The 25,431-nt window shown below is 43.9% G+C and overlaps 1 protein-coding gene across 1 annotated transcript; it reads left to right on the forward strand.

Annotated features, from left to right (window-relative positions):
* The first annotated feature begins 23,065 nt into the window (after positions 1-23,065).
* On the forward strand, positions 23,066-23,419 carry LOC128351996 (eukaryotic translation initiation factor 1b-like). The gene is given in 1 exon segment (XM_053312155.1): positions 23,066-23,419. A coding segment is annotated over 1 exon segment (354 nt).
* Positions 23,420-25,431: the final 2,012 nt, after the last annotated feature.

A 25,431-nucleotide genomic window follows, 5' to 3' on the forward strand; every position in this document is an offset into this window, starting at 1 on the left:
CACTGTTCCACCATGTTTCTGTTATGTCCACTATATCTATTTCTGCGTTAGCAACCAAACACTCCAGCTCACCCATCTTGGCTTGGAGGCTTCTGGCATTGGCATATAAGCACCTACAGTGAGGGAAATAAGTATTTGATCCCCTGCTGATTTTGTCCGTTTGCCCTCTGACACAGAAATGACCAGGCTATAATTGGAATGGTAGGTTTATTGTAGCTGTGAGAGACAGAATAACAACAAACAAACCCTCAAAAGTCCAGTGCCCAAAAATCAGCGATGGATTTGCATTGTAGTGAGGGAAATAAGTATTCGATTCCTTCACAAAAGATGTCTTAGTACTTGGTGGCAAAACCCTTGTTGGCAATCACAGAGGTCAAACGTTTCTTGTAGTTGGCCACCAGGTTTGCACACAACCCAGGAGGGATGTTGTCCCACTCCTCTTTGCAGATCCTTTCCAAGTCAGAAAGGTTTCGAGGCTAATGTTTGGCAACCCGAACCTTCAACTCCCTCCACAGATTTTCTATGGGATTAAGGTCTGGAGACTGGCTGGGCCACTCCAGGACCTTCATGTGCTTCTTCTTGAGCCACTCCTTTGTTGCCTTGGCTATGTGTTTTGGGTCATTGTCATGCTGGAATACCCATCCATGACCCATTCTCAATGCCCTGGCTGAGGGAAGGAGGTGCTCACCCAAGATCTGATGGTACATGGTCCCGTCCATCGTCCCTTCGATGCGGTGAAGGTGTCCTGTCCCCTTAGCAGAAAAACACCCCCAAAGCATAATGTGTCCACCTCCATGTTTGACGGTGGGGATGGTGTTCTTGGGCTCATAGGCAGAATTCCTCCTCCTCCACACACGGCGAGTTGAGTTGATGCCAAAGAGCTCGATTTTGGTCTCATCTGACCACAACACTTTTGCCCAGTTCTCCTCTGGATCATTCAGATGTGCATTGGCAAACTGCAGACGGGCCTGTACATGTGCTGCCTTGAGCAGGGGGACCTTGCGGGCACTGCAAGATTTCAGTCCTTCACGGCGTAGTGTGTTTCCAATTGTTTTCTTGGTGACTATGGTTCCAGCTGCCCTGAGAGCATTGACAAGTTCCCCCCGTGTAGTTCTGGGCTGCTTTGTCACCGTTCTCATGATCATTGCAACTCCACAAGGTGAGATCTTGCATGGAGCCCCAGACCGAGGGAGATTGACAGTTATTTTGTGTTTCTTCCATTTGTGAGTTATCGTGCCAACTGTAGTCACCTTCTCACCAAGCTGCTTGGCGATAGTCTTGTAGCCCAGTCCAGCCTTGTGCAGGTCTACAACCTTGTCCCTGACATCCTTCGACAGCTCTTTGGTCTTGGGCATGGTGGTGAGTTTGGAAGCTGAGTGATTGCTTGCTTCTATGGACAGGTGTCTTTTATACAGGTACTGTAACAAGCTGGGATTAGGAGCACTCCCTTACAGAGGGTGTTCCTCATCTCAGCTCATTACCTGCATATAGTGAAAAGACACCTGGGAGCCTGAAATCTTGCTGGTTGATAGGGGATCGAATACTTATTTCCCTCACTACAATGCAAATCCATGGCTGACTTTTGGGCACTGGGCTTTTGAGGGTTTGTTTGTTGTTATTCTGTCTCTCACAGCTACAATAAACCTACCATTCCAATTATAGCCTGGTTATTTCTGTGTCAGAGGGCAAACGGACAAAATCAGCAGGGGATCAAATACTTATTTCCCTCAGTGTATATGCTGAATCTCTCACCTGATGTACGCTATCTTTCTTTTGACTCTTTGACCAGCGGGCACAGGCTCCTGTCTGCTCTTTATGTGCTTCTGCTCCTGCTCCCTCCCCTTCTATTTTATCTGAACCCTCGCCCATTAAGGGATGGCATTTGCCAAATCAGATACTGCCTGTTGGCTATTCCCCCGGTGTCATTTTAAAAGCTGCTCTGCAACCTTTTTGATTTTAAGTGCCAGCAATCTGGTTCCATCTTGGTTCAAGTGCAGCCCTTCGCTTTTGTACAGGCCTTGCTTGCCCCATCCATGAAGTGTTTTGCTCATCTTGCTGCTGATTCTTTCTATCATGAAACTATGGCCAATTAATTAACCATAATAAATGAGAGTGGTCAAAACACTTCACATATACATTGTCTGAGGAATCTTCGCATCAATCTTGTAAAGTAGATCAATATTAGTACTCCCATATTGCTTGAGACTGCGTATTGATTTCATGGTAAAGGCAAGACTGGAACCAGTGACTTAGTGGTTCAGCACACAGTCTCTTGGCCACTAAACAACAGAACAGGAGGAGCTGTGGCTCAGTGGTAGAGCACATACACAACGTGGTATACTGGTTAGACTAGGGAGCTATACATACGCGCATGCAAAACTGGGCTAGGAAAGCCCAGCCGGGTTTTTCCTGCTTGTGTGAACTGCCAGAAGCTGTGTGGTTCCCAGTGGCAACATGGCGGCAAACCCTGTTAAGTGCCCTTGCTGTTTCCCAGGGTTTAGGGTGCATGTACACCCCAAACCAGGGCTAACAGATCATGTGTCAGTGCCGCACAGCTCCTCACAGCACCTACACACAAGAGCCTCCTGACTGACATTGGGAGGCACCCTGTAATGCCTCACACACTCACACAATGTATTATGGAAGTTCTGTGGCCTCCCAGACCCAGATATCCCCTGCTGCCAGCAGGAGTCAGTGTGGTGTAGTGGTTAGAGTGCTGGACTAGGACCGGGGAGACCCAAGTTCAAATCCTCATTCAGCCATGAGACTTGCTGGGTGACTCTGAGCCAGTCACTTCTCTCTCCGCCTAACCTACTTCACAGGGTTGTTGTGAGAGGAAACCTAAGTATGCCATACACCACTCTGGGCTCCTTGGAGGAAGAGCGGGATATGAAATGGAATGAATGAATGAATGAATGTAAAATTATCTGAGTAAGTGATTTACCCAGGGATTGCAAGGGAGAGTGGATCGCCTTGGGGGCTGTACGCATTTCAAGGCTTCCTCCCCTCAGCCCTTTGGAGCCCTTTCTCCAATTGTGAGAAAGGGCTCTAGGACTGGGAAGACTCAAGTTCAAATCCCTATGCAGCCATGACACTCACTGAGTAACTCTAGACCAGTCACTTATCTTTTAGCCTACCCTACCTCACAGACTTTTGATGATTGGAAGAAGAGCAGGTATAAATGTAAAAACAAACTAACAATACTTTGCTTGTAGAATTCCCTCTGCTTGAATATCCTCAGTGTGGTGCAAGAGAGACTGAGTCACAACATTTATTCTATTGAAGGATTAAGAATGAGTTTTCATGAGTATTCATCACATCGCAAGACACATGATTGGGGGTGAGGAGTGTGAGCATCATTCCAGAGTATAGTATTTGGACTGAACCAGGGTTTTGAAGCATTTATCATTTCCCCAATAGGAATGATTGATATTTCAGAATATGCTTTCAGGAACCAGCCGGAATTTTCTGCACTGGAGGTATTGTTTAAAGGATGCACACATTTGGGACCCCATTTTATGCCAAGGAATTGAATGAAGTGGTAAAGCCATTCAGAATTTGGTATACAGTGGTTAACTACTACTTTATGGCTTCTCAGCTTCACAAGTGAGGGTATAAGTTCACTAATGAATGCCAGTGGTGGCACAGTGTATAGCTGAGGAGTGGAACTGACAAGATTTCATTGACTTGGAAGAATATAGCAGTCATGTAACTGTAAAAGAATTACTACACAGCACAAAGAAGGTACTGTTCATGGAGGCAAGAATGCAAGATGATAAAAACTTGGACGAGTAGCAGGGGTGTAACTATAATTGAATAAGGTGAGGTGATAAATGTCCCTGGGCCCCTGAGGGGGAGGAGCCTGGCAGCTGAGTGACTGCTCTTTGCTCTTTCTCTTCTGCCTCTCTAAAGAAGAAGTAGGGGCTGGAGGCTGGAGCTTGTATACTCCTGATCCGATCTTGCTACACCCCAGAAAAGTAGAATTCCTGAAGTCATCTTGGGAACTTCTATGGTTGGTGTATCTTTTGCGCAAAAGGGGCTGTAGTAAAGTATATATAATGGTACTATAACGGTATATATAAAGTATATATAACGGAAATGAAAGGGTAAAGGTTGTAAGGGTGTGTGATCTGGCTATGTTTGAGCCGGGCTCAATAGGTTCGGAGTCAAACCAGACCAGCCTCAGCTGATCTGAGTTCAAACTGAACTGGGCCAGGTTCCAACTGAGTTGGCTAGGAGCTCCACTGGTAAGGTGAATCTGGTGAGGAGGCGAGTAAGTAAGTACTTACAAGGGCTGCTGGTGGTGGTGGTCGGGGGGGGCAGCTGTGTGTTTGGAGGGGCTCCCTAACACCCCTGCTGACCTCCTGCAGAGTAGGCAGGGCTGGTGGGATCCCGGTTCCGGCCTTTGTTGGCCAGGTCTGGGCCTCTGCGCGCATGTGGAGGCCATTTTAGTGACCTCTGTGCATGCACAGAGGCCATTATGCAGTGGATCTGAGCATCGAGGACGAGTCTGGAAATAAATGCAAGGGATGGTGAAGGGAATAGAAAGTGAAAAAAAGGTGAATAGAACATATTAATTCAGTCCAGAGGAAATGATTTTGGAGTGTATCCTCCATTGTAGAAGGGAAACACCTATTATGGCAGCAGGCTAAGACCGTATTTGGGGAAATTTAAATGAAATTTAGGGATGTGCAAGCTGGCTCAGCATCGAACCATCCTGGTTCAGGCGATCTGTGTTCAAACTGGCCTGGGCCCTGTTCTAAGAACTATTTCGGGGGTATACTTGTAAAGGCTATGCAGGTTTTGAACTGTAATAAAGATGATTGATTGATTGAGTGAGTGAGTGATTGACTGATTGATATTTGTAAAGGGGAATCTGGCCCTTTATTAGTAAAGGAGGATTCCCTAGTTTTAGGAGGGAGGGCGAGCGAAAGGGGAATTTCTACCTTTAGTTTCCAAGCAGTGGGGACAGCAGCACTGGCAGAGACATCAGTGGTGGGGGTTAGGGTTAGAGACATCATTGGTGGTGGCAGCAGAGGTTAAGTGGGGGCTCCTCCAACCCCACTGCTGGGGGTTAGGTGGGGGCTCCTCTGACCTCCTAAATGACAGCCCAGACTAGCTGCAGAACAGCTTTACAAGTATACCCCCTGAGCCGGCCCAGTTCAATGAATGAAATTCTCGGTGAACTGGCTCGGCCAAGTTCAGTGACCAAATTGGACTAGACCTTGTTTGGCCAAGCCTGAGATCCGATTGGCTGGTTCTGTGCACATCCCTAATGAACTTCCTGTACCTGTGGGTGAGACAGGCATGTATGTGAAATGGAAACAGTACAAGAAATACAAGGCCTGGTTGCCTGAAGGAAACAGCATTATGAGACGTTTGTATCTACCTTCTAAAAATGAAACGTACATCTATCTCTGAACAGATATTAAAGTTATATTAGACTAAAAGAATGTACTTTTATTAGAAAATGATTAAATATAATCTTTCTGACTAGTGATTTAAATAATTAAAATTGAGTACTTTTGCTAAGTGATTTAAATAACGATTTAAATCAATTTGATTTAAATCAAATCAACCCTGTTCCCAACACAGAACATGCATTTCAAAAACAGTCCAAAAATAGCCAAAAAAGAATTACTGATCCAGAATCCACTGCCAGCCATTGCACTGCAGTAACATCATTGGCACAAGTTGCTTTCTCACACACAATTATGACTCATACACATTAGGGGTGTGCATGAACTGGTTCGATGCAAACCGGTTCTCCTTGAACAGGTCTGGTTTGACAGTTCGATAGCAGACCAAACTGGAGGCGGTTCAGTCCATGATCAAACCAAGGCCAGTCCAAGATGTACTGGGTCGAACCAGTTCAGCGGTTCGAGATTGTAAAGGGGAATCTGGTAAGGCATGCATGAAGCCCAGTCAATGTCAGAGGGACACCACGTGGGTGGGCTGCTGGGGAGCACCAGGGGACTTCTAGTAGCAGTGATACAGCTGCTGTCAGACTGGTAGGGCTCTTTAGAAACCTTTTTAAGGATTCCCCCACTCTTTTGCTCATAAAGAGGAATCCTCACTGGATTCACCTTTACAAGTACAGCCCTTGAATGGAATTGTCCTGGTTTGACCTGGTTCGACCTATTGAACCAAACTGGATGTTGGTTCGACTGGAACAGTTTTTGGATCAGCGCTTCAGTTTGAATTTGGCTCTAATGCAAATCAAACCGCAATAAATGGTTCTGCACACACCCCACCTAGCATTGCAACAGCTGCCACAGCAGCACCCTTAGCAGCAAGCATAGCCATAAGCTCAGCTAGAGCAACTTCAAACACATTTTTATTGAGTACACCTTGCAATGCAGATTGCAGAGCAGACCATAACAGTGAGTGAAACACAATAAAATCTCAAGGCATGGAGCTCATCACAGTAATCACGAAATATCACACACACACACACAGCTGCCACTGTCCATTTCTTGTCACAACACTATCTGACAAAGAAAACAAATCCAACTCAATCAATCACTCAATCTTTATTATTACAGTCCTAGACCAGCATAAAGTATACGGGTGATTAAATGTTAAAAGTGAGAGTAGATAAAAAGTGATTACATATAAAAATTTTATACTAAAAGGACTAAAAAATACAAAAAATAGTAGATAATACACCAAAAGCATGAGATAGATAGATAGATAGATAGATTCTTTATTTTGGTCATTGACCAGCATAAAATATAAACAATAACTGTAACAGTAGCAACCAATTAGATGGTGAGTTCTTTACAAGTTTTACAAACTATGTAGCAAAACTTGGCCATGTTACCAGACTCCGAACCTACTGAGTCTTGCTCAAACATAGCCGGTTGACACACCCTTACAACCTTTACCCTTTCATTTCCCACAGTACCATTATATATACTTTTCTACAGCCCCCAGATTGTAGAGCAGACCATAACAGTGGTTAAGCAGATATAGAAATAACTGCCCACATCATCCTTTATTGCACATTTTACAAGGATATTCGTATAAATTATACTTCCATGCTATTAACGGAGTTTCCTGGTCATACTGACAAGTTTTATTTAGATTATCTGCTGTCCAATTTTAATGATTTGGTTTCTTCATGCTCAGTTGATGCATCCAAGGGTATCAGTGGAGTGAGAACTCCAGTCCTCACCCAACCTGCCAAGGTGATTGCTTCCTCAGTCTTCAGGTTCCACCAGGTTGGGACATCCTGAGGGATCAGGTTTTCAGGTAGGCTGACCTCAAACTGCCGCTCCTTGAGCATCCACCTACCCTTTTCACTCTGGTGGAAATAAGCTGCTATCCTGTGGCACCTGTCCACAAGAGCAGCTTTAGCAGCAGCAGACTGGCACTGAGCACCTGCAGAGGGGATGTTTCACCAGGCTGCAACCTCAAAAACACCAAGCACAATCAGCATGACCAGGTTCAGAGTGAACGCCACACAATGGGCGGAAACAAATTGAAGCCACTCACCAGCCTTCACTTTGTTCAGACCATTGTCTGTCCCCATGAACCCTTGGTGGAGGTTTGGATGCCTGGAAAGCCATCCTTGCACCTGGTGATCCATGGTCACCAAAAGCTCATCTGCCATGTGGTTAGTATCCAACACCTCCACATGCAGCACAGCCCACCTGTGCTTTGCTGCATGAGAGGGGCTGGCCATGCCACCAGGGTAGATATTTCCTAGTTCTCCTGACCCCACCAGTGCACTGTGAAGGACAGGAAGGAATTGTGTAGCCCACTTCTGCAGGTCCACAGATCATGGAATGCATGCTTGTGTCAGGTGCTGCTGTGTGCAGCAGCCCCAACACAGCCTCCCTGCATGCTTGGTACAAGGAGGGCACCACTCATCTGCTGAAGGTGGTTCATGAGGGGATCTTATAGTCAGGGACAAGCAGTAGAAGCAGCTGGTGGAAGCCACCAATTCTCTACCACCTGGAATTGCTGGTCGTCCAAAGCTATCATCTTGGCAATGGCCTGAGTGATGACGAGATGATGCTTTGGGCAATCAGACTGCTTGCCCACCAATTGGGCAGGCAATGTCCATGGTTTGGATGAAGGAGCAGGTACCTTGCCACTAAACAAGAGCACACCAGGTCTATTGCTGCCAGCAGGAGCAGGTAATACCCTAGGTAATACCACTGCAGGTGCTTTAGCAGCCCTGATGTTGAAATATGCTTAGGGTCCTTCCCCCTACTGACCTGTGCCTTGAAGTGGGTGCAGACAATATTGGTTGGGTCACCAGGGCAGAGCTCAAAGTGGTCCCACACCATGCTGCCACAGGAGATGGTCCAGCCCTGTTATGGTGGTGGCGGTACTGGGGCTGCTGGTTCCTTCTGGGGGCCACCACCTCCACACTCAGTCTGGGGCTGAGAAGGTCTAGGAAGTGGAATGACTTCCTCCTGCTGCTCCGCAGTCTCAGACTGGGAGACCACACTGCCAATGGAAATTGGAGTCAATGGTGAGACTGATCTGGCTGGGCTAGCAGCTGACACAATAACCTCCTCCTCCACTGCCACAGGAAGAGCTTCTTCCTTGACAGAGAAGAACCTCCCACCTAATTCTAGCTTAGCCAACACTGGCAGCTGCACTGCAGGATCACCCTTCTCCAGAAAGGTGAGCCTGTGCACCTAAGCCAAAGCAGAAGGGATGACTCAGAGTTGGCCCCTCTGACTGAAACTCTGCTCCTTTCTCTACCTTGCACCCTACTAGACATCTTGGGTTTTTTAAAAATTCAGTCCCTAATTCTGATGTGGCAGAGAAGAAGCACCTTTAAGGCAGTTATTTTTAAAAGGGTGTGGGGTCAGGGGTGGCCTATTTATGCTGTTTGTGCCACACACAGTACTATCTATATCACTGTAGTGTGGACACAGAAGCTAGAAAAAATTAAATCCCCTCAAATAAAGAAGCAGTCTTTATTTGGGCGTCATAATAACATAGGAAACTGCCATATACTGAGTCAGACTATTGGTCTATCCAGCTCTGTATTGTCTTCACACTGGCAGCGACTTCTCCAAGGTTGCAGGCAGGAATCTCTCTCAGCCCTATCTTGGCTGAGAGGGAGGGAACTTGGAACCTTCTGCTCTTCCCAGATTGGCTCCATCCCTTGAGGGGAATATCTTATAGTCCTTACACTTCTAATCTCCTATTCATATGCAACCAGGGCAGACCCTGCTTAGCTAAGGGGACATGTCATGCTTTCTACCACAAGACCAGCTCTCCTTTCCCAAAAATAATTCCTGAGGCAGACGGCTCTCTTCACTTGTCCGGGTGGCCTGGCTATCTGAGGCCAACCGAGGCTCCATGGCACTGTGGTATCATTGCGTTTAGCGGGGATTCTGACTTAGAGGCATTCAGTCATAATCCCATAGGGTAGCTTTACCCCATTGACTCCTCAGCCAAACAAATACTCCAAATGTCTGACCCTGTGGTTTCTCTCATACTGAGCAGTATTACTATTGCAACAACACATCATCAGGGTAAAACTAACCTGTCTCACGACAGTCTAAACCCAGCTCACGTTCCCTATGAGTGAGTGAACAATCCAACGCTTGGTGAATTCTGCTTCACGATGATAGGAAGAGCTGACATTGAAGGATCAAAAAGCGACGTTGCTATGATGTCCCATATTTTTGTTGTTTCTCTCCTTACTGGAAAGATCCTCTTGGAGTGCCTCACAGTCTTCTTGGGATTTCACTACCCTAAATAGTTTAATGTCATTGGCAAATTGGGCCACTTTGCTGGTTATCCCAACTTCTAGATCATTTATGAACAAGTTAAAGAATGCTGGTCCCAGTACAGATCCCTGGGGGACCCCACTTCTTACTTCTCGTTGTAAAAACTGTCTATTTATTCCAACCCTATATTTCTTATCCTTCAACCAGTTACCAATAGGGATGTGCAAACCAGTTCCATGTCGAGCCAGTTTAACATCAAACCGTTGTAGTTCAACAGTTTGGGATCCAGCCGAACCACCCCCGGTTTGGCTCAACCCCGGATTGAACTATCCCCTGGTTTGGTCATGATCCAGGTCATGCAGAGGCCCATTTTGCATGCATGTCGGCCTCCAAAATGGTCAACATGAGGGCAAAAGTCCTGGAACAGGGCAAAGAACACCTTAACCAGGTGGCTTTTGATAAAAGCAGAGGCCGAGAGGAGGGTGAATCTCTGTGGACCCCCCCCATGGCCTTGGAAGCCCTCCCCCCAGAGAGCATAAGTACTAAATGTTTAAAAATAAACAAACAAATGCTCATGAACCCGCCTGAAATGAACCGAAACGGGAGGGGGGGGTTCCTATGGGGGCGAAACCAAACCAGTCGGTCTGGTTTACGTCCAATTCAGACTCGAACTGAGGCCGGCTGGTTTTGTGCACACCCCTAGTTACCAATATACAATTGAACCTGTCCCCTTATCCCATGACTGCTAAGTTTACTGAAGAGCATTTGGTGGGGGACTTTGTCAAAAGCCTTTTGGAAGTCCAAGTATACTATGTCAACAGGATCACCTTTATCCACATGCCTGCTGACACTCTCAAAGAACTCCAAAAGGTTAGTGAGGCAAGACTTGTCCTTGTAGAAGCCATGCTGTTTCTCTTTCAGCAAGGCCTGTTCTTCTATATGTTTTGCCCTTAAGTATGCTTTCCATCAATTTACCCAGCACAGAAGTTAAGCTAACTGGCCTATAATATCCTGGACCCCGCTAGATCCCTTTTGGAAAATAGGAGTTAACTTAGTTACTTTCCAGTCCTCTGGTACAGAGCCTGACTGTAGGGGCAAGTTACATATTTTTGCTAGTAGATCAGCAATTTCACACTTGAATTCCTTCAGAACTCTCAGGTGGATGCCATCTGGCCCTGGCGATCTGTTACTTTTTAGTTTTTCAAGAAAAGTTAGGACATCTTCTCTTGTCACCTCAAATTGGCCCAGTTCTTCAGCTTCCAAGCCTGAGAAGTTAAGTTCCGGAGGCAGTATATGGGCAGTATCCACTGCCGTGAAGACAGATGAAAGAACTCATTCAGCTTCTCTGCAATCTCCTTATCCTCCTTAATAATTCATTTCATGTCCTCATCATCTAAGGGGCCAACCGCCTCCCTGGCAGGTTTTCTGCTTCTGATATATTTAAAGAAATTTTTTGACATTTCTCCTTTACACTTCTAGCTATATTCTCCTCAGAATCTCTTTTTGCATCCCCTTTTGTCTCCTTGTATTTCTTTTGCTAGAGTTTGAGGCTATTCACACGGTCTGCAAAAATCAGGCTAGGGGACCCTAGCCCCATTTTTGCATACCGTGTGAACCACCAGGCTCGGCTGCGAGCCCGGTGGTTCCTGAGCGGGTAACCCGCTCAAGTAACCCTCTCCTTAAACCGGGTTTGCGGAGAGAGTGCTCTGCAAACTCGGTTTTTTTGCTCGTGAGTTGCCGCGGCGCGACTCTGTGCCATGACTACTCACGAGTAAATCCCCAGCTGGGAAGCTCAAAAGCAGCCTCCCGGCTCAGGGGTCTCTCCAGCATGCCTTTCATGCTTGTGCAGGGCATGCTGGAGCTTCTGGGGGCCGCACGGCCCGTGAACTCCCTAGCCCCGGTCAGCTCCGTGACAGAGCCGGCAGTCGTGCGCGCGGCCACTAAGCCCCCTCTCCCTGCATAGCCCCTAGAGGCTCTTCTCACGGATCGTGAGAAGAGCCTCATTATGTTCCTTTCTATTCTCTTCATTTGGGCAGCACTTACATTTTCTGAAGGAAGTCTTCTTCCCTTTTATAGCTTCCTGAGTCTACTTGTTAGCCACGCTTGAGTCCTCCTGAACCCAAGGTGGTACCTTTCATCCTTCTTGGTATACATTACAAGTGAGCTTCTATTACTGTGGTTTTAAATAAATTTCATGTTTTCTGGAGTGACTTGACCATCCTGAGTCACTTTCCATTTTAGCTTCCTTTTTACCAGTCTCCTCATTTTTGAGAAGTTTCTCTTCACATCTGTGTTGGACTTCCTTGAAAATGCACCACTAAGCTGAATTTGATCACACTATGATCACTATTTCCCAGTGGTTCTACAACTCTGACATCTTGCACCAGACCCTGGGCACCACTCAGGATTACATCCAATGTCATCTTCTTTCTGATTGGTTCTGTGACCATCTATTCTAAGGCACAGGCATTTAGCATGACTAGAAACTTGGCCTCTCTGTCAATGGAGCCAGCGTGGTGTAGTGGTTAGAGTGCTGGACTAGGACTGGGGAGACTCAAGTTCAAATCCCCATTCAGCCATGATACTTGCTGGGTGACTCTGGGCAAGTTACCTCTCTCTCAGCCTAACCTACTTCACAGGGTTGTTGTGAGGAGAAACTTAAGTATGTAGTACACCACTGTGGGCTCCTTGGAGAAAGAGCGGGATATAAAATGTAATAAATAAATAAATAAATAACATAAATAATATCTGCACGTGTATTTGCCCAGTCAATGTGAGGGTAATTGAAGACACCCTTTATTGCAGCTCTGTCTCTCTTTGATGCCTCTACTCTGATTTGCTTCTCCAACTCCAAGTCACAACCAGCGTTTTGATCCAGAGGGCGATAGCACATCTCTAGTAACACATTTCCTTTCAGTCCTTGTGTTGTCACCCATAATGGCTCTGTAGAGGACTCTGATCCTCCTAGGTTTTCTAGCCTGTTGGATTCTATCCCTCCTTCAGCATTCAGTGCTACTCCACCCCCAATCCTCTCTTCCCTGTCCTTTCTGTAGAGTTTATATCTAGGAATAACCGTGTCCCACTGGTTCTCACTGTTCCACCATGTTTCCATTACGTCCACTATATCTGTGTTTTCATTAGCAGCCAAGCACACCAGCTCTCCCAGCATGGCCTGGAGGCTTCTGGCATTGGTATATAAACACCTATATGCTGGGTTTCTTACCTGGTGTTGGTGTGTATCTTCCTTATTTGACCTTTTTGACCAGCTGTCACGTGTTTCCATCTGTTCTACTCCTGGATCTATGCTGTCCCCTTCTGGCTTATCTGAAATATTTTCACCCTCACACCCTAGGGGATTTTGCTTGCTGAACCAGATACCACCCAGTTCCTGTCAGCTTCTTTTTCAATGACAGAATACATCTTCTCTGATGTAGTAAGCACCCTGGAAGCAAAGGCAACCCCTACTTCTCTGTCCCCTTTTTGCTGGGTTAAGACCCAAGCAAAAAGCACCCAAACTACCTTCAGAAGCATCAGTGGTTACAATAGTGTGCCTGTTGGTGTCAAAAATTTTAAAAACACTTTTTTAATTAAAAAAAACACACCACACATTTGAAAACCCATTTTTTCACCCAAGCTTTCTCAGGTTTTAAAAATATAAATACTGTTTGTTTAAATTACAGTTTTTAAATTATTGCATTGTTTTAACTTTTATATGTATTGTTATATGTTGAACTGTTTTAACTTTTATATGTATTTTAATTGTTGTTAGCCGCCCAGAGACGTAAGTTTGGGTGGGGTATAAATTTGATAAATAAATAAATAATAATAATAAACAACCAAATAAATAAATAATAGACGTGAGAGCAGGGCTTTCAGCAATGGCCAATTTGATAGTATGAAAACTAGCCTTGCAGGATGCATCCAAATTAAATGCTACATTCTTTTTTAAAAGGAGATGCAGTTGAGCAATTGAGCAATATTTTGAGATAAACTGTCTAAAAAATTGAGTGTAATACAAAATAGTCCTAAAAATGATCAAAGTGCATCCTTGTTGTGTGTCTGTTTCTTCCCAAATAGCTTTCACCAAGTCTGTTCTGGGATGCAGACCACTCTGAGATATTAAGGTTGCTCTCATGATCAGCCTAAGCCAGGCTAGGGCAGCTCAGCCTGGGCTAGGCTGCTTGTGTCCAGCACCAGGATCCACATGGATCCCAGTGTTACCCGCCAACCTAACCCCACTTTGGAGCCCAGCCTTTAGCTGAGGTAAAGGGCACAAACACGCCCGTAATCCCAGTGCCAGGATTCTGTGTGTGCTCATTTGCTTACCTAGAGTGCTCATCTCCTGGGGGATTCCCCCAGTGCACTGCACTCCTCGCACTGTGCACTGAGGGATATGTGGACCCTGGGAGAACAAGCCCTGCCCTTGAACATTCCACGCTCCATGGAGCAGCGCAGATTGTCTGGGCATGCAGCAGCATGCCAAAGACTTGGCAGAGGATCAACTGGGGGAAAGGTGGGTGACACCCTGCCTCCCCCCGCCGGTCCACCTGCCTGCTCAATCGTGTGAATGGCCTCATTGTGACTCCCGAGTGCATGAAAAACTGACTCTTCTCTGCAGAGATAGGAAGTCTGTATTGTCAGAGTTTTCTTAAAACTTCTATCAGTTTAGCATCACGCTCCTCAATGGTTTTGCCATATACTAGAATGTCATCCTGAAAGTTAGTGATGCCATCCATAGTCCCAAAACCTGGATGCATAATTCTTTGAAATACTGAAGCTACAGAGGCTAATCCAGTCATTTGAATAGAAAAATACCCTCTTGGGTAATGAAGGCTATGTATTTGTGAGAACTTTTGAGCAGAGGAATTTGATGATTTGCTGAAGACGAGTCCAAAGTTGTGAACATGGAGGCCTCTTTTAGAGTTAGCAGCATTTCCTGAGCTATTTATGGAAGGGCGGTATAGAAATCAAATAAATGAATGAATGGATTTCAATGATAGTGGGTAATGGATGACAATCCACTACCATGTTGTAGTTCACATCTCTTAAATCTATGCACATTTGAAGTGTACTGTTTGATTTCCTCACAAGAATAATGGGACCCATTCTGATGAATTAACAGGCTCTATGCTGTAGGCTTAAGCAGAGCTCCTCTCCAAGAGTTTGGTGCAATGCTATGGGTACGTTCCTCACTTTGTGTTGTATAGGTATTGCATTTGCCTTCATCTGAATTTTATGTTTGAAATGTATGGCAGTGCCAGGAGTATCAGAAAAATGGTCCAAGAAATCAGCAATCATATCAGCATATATGGATGCTCCTTCATCTGTAATAGGGGTCCCATGCTATTTGCATCTAACACAATTCATAGCTCTTTCTGATGTTTCCAGCCCAATATTGAGACTCCTTTTTGTAACACATACACTTTTCCTTCTGCAGTACGTCTTTTGTATTCCAGGGCAGCAGTGAAACTGCCAATTTATGGCAATAGGGGAACCATCCATGGGTGGATGTCTGAAGGCTGCAAGTGCAGACCTGATGTAGTAAGGCGTTTCTCATAACGTAGATGGGAAATGACAGTGTATGGAGAACCAGAACCAGCCACTATCCGCACTTCATGGCTATTACCCCTCTTATATTCTACCAAAGACAACCTCAGGGCTCTGTGGTAGCCGGGAGTCGACACAGACTCGATGGCACACTTTACTTTTTGACAATGTGGAGAAGCAGGCTTTGATTCTGTCACACTTTTAGACACTGTCAGGAAGCAGTTCAACTGCCTCATCCTTATATGGTGAATCAGTAATGGAGTGGACAGCAGACTTAACAAACCTTAGCAGTGTCCTGTTTTGTTTTGTTTTTCACTTGTTGCAAGTAACCTTCTGTGCAGGACATTGAACAAAATTGGCTTTGTGGGCAAAGTCTCCACATTGGTAGCAGAGGTGCTACCTTTCTTGTGTTGCCACTTTCTGGGGCAGTACCATATGAGAAGATTGAGATTGGAAGGATTTAAACTGAACAGCCTGGATTTCAGGAGGCAGGTTTTGGAGTACCAAAGAGAGCAATTTGGCAGGGGGAAGAACATTTCCACCCTCCTAGCCATCTCTATAACTTTATCCAAGGTACATTTCTGCTCCAGAAGCAGTTTTTAATGCAGTTTGGAGCAGTTTATTTTCATAACAATCTGATCTGATCGTTTCATTAGTAAAGTTGGCAAACTCACAGGTTACTCGTAAGGCACACAATGCTGTGACATATTGATTAATAGATTCACCAGAACTTGTAACATTCAGCAATCACATTCACAATAGGGTTGAAATGATCATCTAAGGCTTAAAGAGCAGCTTCATGAGAAATGGCATCCCCTTCCAAGTTGGCAGAAAATGGCAAATGTTTATATATTCTCTGGCCTTCAGGGCCCGGGCAGTAAAGCAATATAGCTTTCTGTTTTGCTGGAGTAAAATCAGGGATCTGTATGGAGAGGAGGTAATTGCAGAAGTAGAACCTCAATTGTTTCCAGGGAAGAGCAGTTTCTCCTGAGGTGGAGAAGAAAAGAAGGTGGTGGTAGGATCTGAGCCATGCTGCAACAGGCATCCTGTGAACAGAGTCCAGGACTGATAAGGAAAAAGTACCATCAGGGATTCTGCAGGTAAGAGAGCTGGAGAAACAATCAGCAGTAGAGATAATAGAATGCAGCAGTTCAGGAATGTAGGCCCAGCAAAGCAATCAAAGAAAGATGCAGGAATCTTCACAAACTTTGCAGGCTCACATGCATAGCTGGTTCAAAATTTCATCACCAAATGTTTTATCCCTGCTTCCCTCATAAATTCAAAGCAATCTTATGTTTGTTTTACTTTGTTTGTTTAACTTGAACAAACTTGTTTAACCTGAGCCATTTTGGAAGGACGGTATATAAATCAAATAAATAAATAAATAAATAAATAATAACTTATGTTTAACTACTTTATTGGGAAACAACTCCATTTTTCTCCTTATCCCTTTCTCCTCTCTTTTCTTCCTGACTCTTCCCACAAACTCTCTATAGGATCCACCCTGGGGAAAATGTCCAAAGAACAAAATACAAAAGATTACTGGATTGTAGAATACAAGAAAAAAAATCGGTTTTTCCCAACATTTTTTGTGTAATGTAACCTGGCATTTCTCATCACTATTCCTGGCAGTCTTCTCTTTAAAAAGTTAATGGATGTATAAAAAATGAGTCAAAGAAAAATAAATAGACAAAAGGGGGAGAAAAAAACAATTTATATTAACAATTGTCACTGAAAAGTTCTCTTAAAATTAAAAACCCCAGGGAGACAAGAGGCTTAAGTTAGACAAGAAGAAGAACCTTCTTAAAATACATGCAACCCATATCATGGACGTTTTGCTACTTGCTGAGAGTAGTTTGTGTATTGTGTGGTTTTCTCAAATAGTGCTTCAGTTTCTGAAGGGCTGAGATGTGGGAGGAGGGGGAATCTTTCCTTTCCACTGATTTAGACAGATTAACTGGCCTAATTGGGCCTAAGCTGCTGTGAAGAGAGAAAGAAAAAGGTGAAAGCACAGGCTCTCCAAGTCCTCAAGTCACATCCTCCTGGTTGACTGGTCTGCTTAGCCAAGCTGAAACTGGTCTTATTGTCATGTTGGGTGCATTAATTGGAGTGCAGACTAATTTGCAAGAATGCTTTAGTGCCCTTTAAAAGGTGATTTAAAATTCAAAGTGATGGAAATTGTATAAAAGCATGCTGATCTTGATCATTACCCAGAATTCAGTCTGACATTTCCTCTGTTTATCTGTTTTTATTATTTAGGCTTTAAGTATACCATGGAAGACTTGTGCGATTCTGCAACAATACACTAAGTTCCCTGGAATGCTTGAAAATACCTCCCTTTTCTTTAGGTTCAAAGAATGCACAGAGCAAGATTCCTGCTGCTCATTAAACAAATGAATATCTTTTCTTGGTGATATTATCAGTGAAGGTATTTTTCTTACATTTCAGTCTTGATTTTACAGCAACATGGAAGTGTAAGCTTACTATTAGCAAAAATGTTATGCCCTAATAAAGTAGACTTAAGTACGGTTATAACAGAGATCATGACATTGACTTTCCATCACAACCTGAATAAATTTGCAGTCAAATACTGCTAGACGTTATGTTTCTTGAGGTAGGGGCCTGTTTTTTGTTTTGTATTTCCTGTCTTTGTAAAGTATTATCTAATAGATGGAATAACAACAGTGATGATTGCAAAAAGATAACCATCATCATGAAGGAATTACTCTTATGGAATAATGGCCAACATCCAGGGCAGTATTACGTTTCCATAGTACTGCACTGCAGGGTTGCTGCACGCTTCAAAGGCATCATTGGGGTTGTGCACATAGGTCTTCTATTTCCCCACTGAGGAATCTGCAGAAGTGCTGCTTGTGCAACCAGCTGCTTGTGCTGTTTTGTGCAACCCTGATATGGTTTTTGAAGGGTGCAGCAGCCCTCCAGTGCAGCGTTATGGAGATGTACTACTGCTCTGGATGTCAGCTAATGTATTTTTCATACCATACAATGATAGAATAAGCGGTATATAAATATTCATAGTAGAATATGCTGTAAATCTTTAAAGGCATCAGACTGATAGACCAGTCTTCATACCTTTGATAATTAAAAACAAAATTCCTGTGAATTAATTTCGTTAAGAGATTGATCAACCACAATGGTCTTCACTGTGTGCTCACATGTCTACAAACCTGGGAGAGAATCATACAGCAGCCTAGAGTTCACCATGTATAAGGCAGAAATTTGTGCTTGTCACAGATTCCCAAACTCATCTGTAACAAGCACAAGCCACCATTTTGTATACTGCCACAACCTACGTAATCTGGGTCATGTGGTTGATGAACTGAGGTTTGTGGGTTTTTTAAATATGCAGATGAACTTTTGGTACATATAAAACACAATCTGCACTAATTACAAGCCATTGGACACACACACACACATCTTGTTCTCTTCAGGAGGATTGAACAGAACCAAATCATAATCTCCATTTCCTTTCAGAGATTGAGAGTATGTTCATACATGCAGACTTACCTGAGCTTACACAGCCCTACCCCGGTAGGGCTGCTTGTGTGGAGTGCCAGTATCAGGGTTGATCATGGTGCTGCCCCTCTGGTAGTCTGATATTTTCTCCTGAGCTATTATTGGGTAGAAGGGTGCAAGTGTGCACTTCCACCCTGGCCACCAGTTGTGTCTGCTTGAACTGCCTGCAGCCCAAGCAGACACAGAGCTAGGTGCCTAGAGTGACTGGTTTGTGGGGAAATCCCCCAATGCACTGCACTCCTTGCACGGTGCATTGAGGGATTTCTGGAAGCCGGACTTAATTTCCCTGGCCTCCAGATGGCCACACTGCTGGAAGCAGCACAGTTCGTGTGGGCATGTGAGCCATGCAGCCTGGTACAAAGTGAATATCATCTGGGAGGGAAGGGAAGATTGATCCTGCCTCCCCACCACCACACACACCCTCCCCACCCTGATCACAGATTATGTGAATTACCTTTGAGAGTACTTGAGTGGGAGAGCTGGTGGAGAAAATTAGGCAAAGAAAATTACTGTTGTGTGCTGTAGTAACTTTTTCCCTACCCTGTAGTAACTTACCCATAAGGAAAACTGCAGTACAATACCAGTTCCTGAAATGTTAGCTTGGGTGAAAGCAGAGGATCAAGAGCTTTAGCTTTCAGAAGTACACATTCTCAAATAAAAGAAAAGAGGACAGGTGTTCATCCTCCAAAAATACAAAACTGGGAATGCGTGGCCTGCAAGAAAAAAGTATTTGGCATTCAGCATTATTTATATCCAGTCATTCTTGTTGCCTATTTCAGTTGTTACAGATTTCTTTTAGCCCTTTCTATTAATGGACAGCTAAGCAATGAACGTACAAATATACAGAATTATCTTAGTTATCTGTATTACTTTATTACTGTTTGCCTTAATGCAGCTTCCTTTCTGAGCCTATCCTAAATCAACACCACAGTTCCTATCTCAAAGTTTCATTTGTTTAAGATTTTCTTTATGCTTTTTTCTGAACTATATTATGTGTTCAGAAAGAATGCTTACCATAGCAAGCTTGTCTACATAAAAGACATAATTTACTTGAAAAGGCCCAGTAAAATGCATTTTTGTACACTCTGTCTCTTATGGGTATTTTGAACATCCGACTTAGTTTCTGTGCTGGTCACACAGGATTACCTCATTAATTGCAGACTCACCATCCATGGTTTCACGTATCTGTGATCAGGTAATGGACACCCAACCTTGGCAAGAAAAAGGGTTAAATCCACCTATCCACAGGTCATATTTAAATCCGCCTATCCACAGGTCACCATTTTGAGATTGGATAAGATTGGGAGCCATTTTCTACAACAACAACAACAACAAAAAGCGGCAAAACCCCCATGATTTGGGGCTGATTTTCTACTCTTGTGGGGCATTGCTGGACTGCTGGTGACCTGAAGAGCACAGTAGGCTACTTCACCCTGAATTTCTAGGCCATTAAACCAGTTTTTTAACCAGTTTCCCCAACCTCTGGGAATCTAACCCTGGATTTCCATTGCCCCAATAATCCAGTATTCTCCAGTAGTAGCAGAGAATGGAACCCCCACAAATACTGGGGTTTTTGTCATTGTTGTTGTTGTTGATTTGATTTCTATACCACCCTTCCAAAAATGGCTCAGGGTGGTTTACACAAAGAAAAAATAAATACGTACGATGGATCCCTGTCCCCAAAGGGCTCACAAACTAAAAAAGAAACATAAGATAAACACTGGCAACAGTCACTGGAGGTACGGTGCTGAGGGTGGATAGGGCCAGTTTCTCTCCCCCTGCTAAATAAAGAGAATCATCACGTTAAAAGGTGCCTCTTTGCCAAGTTAGCAGGGGTTCTCCTGTACATATGAAGTGCAGCATTTAATTGAAGACTAAATACATGGCGAGTTATAACAGAAACTATAGAGAGAGCCTTCTTGACAGACTATCATGTACAAAGTAAGTAGCTACTGAACCATTTCTCTTCCCATTATCACAGGGCACAATCCTCTGGAATCTCCTGTGCAAGCCGCTTTGAAATGAATGAATGGCAGCCAGCCAATGCACATCAGCCCTAGCAGCAGCTGGCATGGTACAGAAGGACATGCTGCAGAAGAACAACAGGGTGAAAGGCTCTGCATGCTACAGTGCTGGTGGAGATCGGCCATCATGTATCATAGGGGCCTTTTGCCGTGTGATAAAGTTGCTGTGTTGCTGTGTGATAGATAATGATGTTAGCTGCAAAGAAGTGTGAACAGAAAGAAAATAGCTGCTAGTACTGTTTTCCAAATGCTTGTGCAAGAGCTTGTCCAGGCGTCCACACAGTGCTGTAATTGGTAGGTTCTATAGCAGTTTTCGTGGGATATGTTTAGACTATTGTTCCTACCAAAGATCGAATCCTGGTGCAAAATTTGCTGGTTGTAGCAAAGATTTGTTTTATGTGTGTATGGTAAGAGCACTCAGTTCCTAGGATGAAGGACTGGTTATTAAGACTTTGGGACCTGGAAGCAATAGAAAAGATTGTGCAATAGAAAACACTGCACAATTAGGACAAGAGAAGCAAAGCCTCAAACCAATAAGTTTCAAAGAAGATGGGCTTTATGAATGAAATATGACTAGCAATAGCAATAGCAATAGCACTTACATTTATATACCGCTCTATAGCCAGAGCTCTCTAAGCGGTTTACAATGATTTAGCATATTGCCCCCAACATTCTGGGTACTCAATGTGCCCAGTCAATGTCTTCAGTCCAGCAATACAGTATGTAACTCAAAGAACCATACAATTTTAGAGTTAGACCACACCATAGATTTGCTTTGGACATTATGATAGTGGTTTTATTTATTTATTTATTTATGTATTTATTTATTTATTTATTTGATTTATATACCACCCTTCCAAAATGGCTCAGGGCAGTTTACAACAGAATAAAAACAAGTAAAACCAGTTAACAATTAAAATCAAAACTATAAAAACAGAATAAAAACAATTAAACATTCAAACAGCTAAAAACCCTGGAGAACCAGGGCAAACATTAAAACAATTAAAACAAATTAAAAACCTTGAAAGGCCAGGCCAAGCAGATGGGTTTTAAGGGCTCTCTTGAAGGTCAGTAAGGAATTAAGATTACAAATTTCTGCTGGGAGTGCATTCCACAGCCCGGGAGCAGCAACAGAGAAGGCCCGCCTCTGAGTTGTCACCAAACAAACCGGTGGTAACTGGAGACGGACCTTCTCAGATGACCTTAATGTGCGGTGGGGCTCATGTAAAAGAAGATGCTCTCTAAGATATCTCAGGCCCAAGTTGTTCAGGACTTTAAAGGTAATAACCTGCACTTTGTATTTTGCCCAGAAACATATCAGCAGCCAGTGTAACTGTTCCAAAACAGGCATAATATGGTCTCTCCGGGTTGCCCCAGAGACCAATCTGGCTGCCGCATTCTGAACTACAGTAACTGTAGTTTCCGAACTACTTACAAAGGCAGCCCCATGTAGAGCGCATTGCAATAGTCAAGCCGGGAGGTTACCAGCTGGTGCACCACTGTTTTGAGGTCATCCTCCTCAAGGAATGGGCGCAGCTGTCGAATCAGCCGGAGCTGATAGAAAACACTCCTGGCCATGGCCTCCACCTGATATACCAGGGTGAGGCCTGTGTCCAGGAGTACTCCCAAGCTGCTCACCTGCTCCTTCTGGGGGAGTGTAACCCCATCCAGCACAGGAAGATCTAACTCACCCCTCAGATTCTGAGCCCCCACAATGAGCACCTCCGTCTTGCTTGGATTCAGCTTCAATTTGTTATTCCCCCATCCAATCCATTACTGCCTGTAGGCAGGCATTTAGAGAATGAGTGCCATTTCCTGAAGATGAAAAGGAGAAGTAGATTTGGGTGTCATCAGCATACTGATAACACCAAGCACCAAACCTCCTGATGAACTCACCCAGCGGTTGCATGTAGATGTTAAAAAGCACTGGTGACAGAATGGAGCCCTGAGCCTATTCTCAATCATCTCTAGCATGGAATGCTAGCTGGAATAGATTGCACTGGGCAAGATGGGCTAATGATCTGACTCAGTGTAAGATAAGGCATTTTCATATGAATCATAGGTTTGATGGACTGAACATTGCTGCTGCTGCCATCACACCTGTTTTCCCCACCCTGACTCACCTCTCTGTTGCCATCAAGGCCTCACTGTCTGTTTGAATTTCTCTTCCCCCTCTGACGTTGCTGAACCTGAGAGAACAAGCAAACCCAGCTGTGGTGTCCCCCCGCCCTAAGCAGTACCCAACCACAGCCTCACATGCCCACTATTCAGAACCTCCAACCTTTCATCCCCTTTGCTGATGCAACTCAGGTTGACAACTTACTCTCAGCAGGGGATGAAGACTACATACATAGAAAGATTCAGACACAAAATGGCAGAAAGAAGCTAGCTAGTGTTAAGGGGATTTCAGATTACTATGGCAAAAAGAAGCTGGTGAAAACCTTCAAAATTTGCCCATAATGGTACTGTGAACATCCTGAATAGTGGGAAGTGATCCAGTTGCAAGGTAACCAGATGAAGAACATTTGCCAGTTCCTCCTGGAGGCTGACATTGTTAAGGAAGAGCAGTTGAAAGTTCATGGCTTTGAAAATGTGTCTTTGTTTATATGATCATTCCTGCAGGTTTGGTTGTTGCCCAAGCTGGCTACTCTGTGAAATCTGTTTCTTTGCAGTAAATACACTTCCCATTCAAAATCTGATTTACTTTTGCTTGGCTATAGAAAACACATGGAGCAAACTAGAAACACATAAGAACACCAGAGTAAGATGATAACAAAAGATTCTTGAGAATGTAAATACATTTCCAATGGGAATGTTTTACTGCTGATAGTTTGGTGTATTAATTTTCACCTTATTTAAATGTTTTAAAGCTATGTGTGTTGCAGCTTAAATAAAATGTCTTAGCATTTTAAAAAAAAAGTCGGATGGACCTACCTGCCTATCTCTGTGTGAGCTCCCCTCCCGACCTCTTGGGAGGGGAAAGAAGGGAAAGAGGAATGACCAATTAATACACTCTTAAAATTTATGTGAAGTTTTATCCTGGTGCTAATGTAAAGAATTCAAGTACCCACCAACTGCAATAATTGTCTAGCAGATGGGCAAATTTTAAAGCCATATTCTTATACATCCATAGCTACTGTATCAGTGATGGAATGAATTATCTCTACATGTTCCATGCGAAAAACACTTTTGTAAATGTTTGACATATTTTGTGGGGCAGAACCATGTATGTCTTGTCAAGTGACATAACTCTACAAGACAAATACCATATGCCAAAAATTAGAAAGGACAGTGTTCATCTCCAAGGAATGTGCCTTCTACATTAGCATTTTTAAAGCACGAGATTTATCTTTCTGCCTTTATGCAATAAAAAGCATGCAAAGCAACCAAAACAAGATAACATCAGCAAGAGGCATTGCTCTGTATGTGACATTTTTCACGCGAAGTCCAGAATGCTAATATTCTGTCAGAATACAGCAAAACATGAGCATCAAGAAGCCTATTCTAAGCAGGAGTTGATAAAATAGCTTACCTCTTCATTATATATATATTTAGTAATCCAATTTGATCACTTTGATCTATAGATAATATAGACAGCTCCTTTTGCCAAAGGAGCTTACAGTCTTCCCCAGAAGCAACAGGTATGCAGTCTGAGGGTGCTTCTAGATCCAAACCTCTCCCTGGTGTCCCAGGTTGAGGCAGTGGCCAGAGGTGCTTTCTATCAGCTTCAGCTGATACACCAGCTGTGTCCATTTCTTGAGATAAAAAACCTCAGAACAATGGTACATATGCAGTTACCTCCAGACTTGACTACTGCAATGTGCTCTATGTGGGGCTGCCTTTGTAGTCCAGAAACTGCAGTTGGTATAGAATGCGGCTGCCATGTAAGTCTCAGAGTCATCTTGGAGAGACCATATTCCTCCTGTACTAAAAGAGCTACACTGACTACCAATAAGTTTCAAGGCAAAATACAAGTTGCTGGTTATAATTATAAAGTCCTAAACAACTTAGGCCCTCGGTATTTAAGAGAACATCTTCTTCACCATGAGCCCCACTGCCCATTGAGCTAATCCGGAGAGGTTCATCTGAAGTTGCCACCAGCTCGTCTGGTGGCTAGACAAGGATGGGCCTTCTTGTTGCCTCAAGACTCTGGAATGCACTCCCTGCCTAAAAATCTGCGGTCCAAATATTTGAGAAATATTTTTTTTTTAATCAATACAAGGGAAACTAGAGGTAAGGCCAAGGGCAAGGAGAGAGAAAGTTTAGAAGGGTAGGTTGTGGACAACCACCATTATGCATACTTCATACTTGGTTACAGCTGGGAATGAGAACTAATGAGGATTTGGGGTTGTGTCTGATCATTTGAAAAAAGTGAGGTGGGGCTATTTGAAAAAAGTTATCTGAAAAAAGTAATCTGTTCCCAGAGACAATGCAATTAACAGAAGGTATCTGGGTTTTCTGAACTTTTTCTCAGTTCCTGTTTGTTTACCTAAGATTACCCTTGGAGTCCTGGAAATCTAGCTTTTCTGGAGAGACAATGGGGCTACTTCTAGATCCCACTTAGTGCTTCCTTGTTTGTGCCATTCTACAGCTATCTCATAAGCCTCATAAAGGGCACATTA

Source organism: Hemicordylus capensis, chromosome 1 (genome assembly GCF_027244095.1).
Source record: "Hemicordylus capensis ecotype Gifberg chromosome 1, rHemCap1.1.pri, whole genome shotgun sequence".
Taxonomy (NCBI): Eukaryota; Metazoa; Chordata; class Lepidosauria; order Squamata; family Cordylidae; genus Hemicordylus; species Hemicordylus capensis.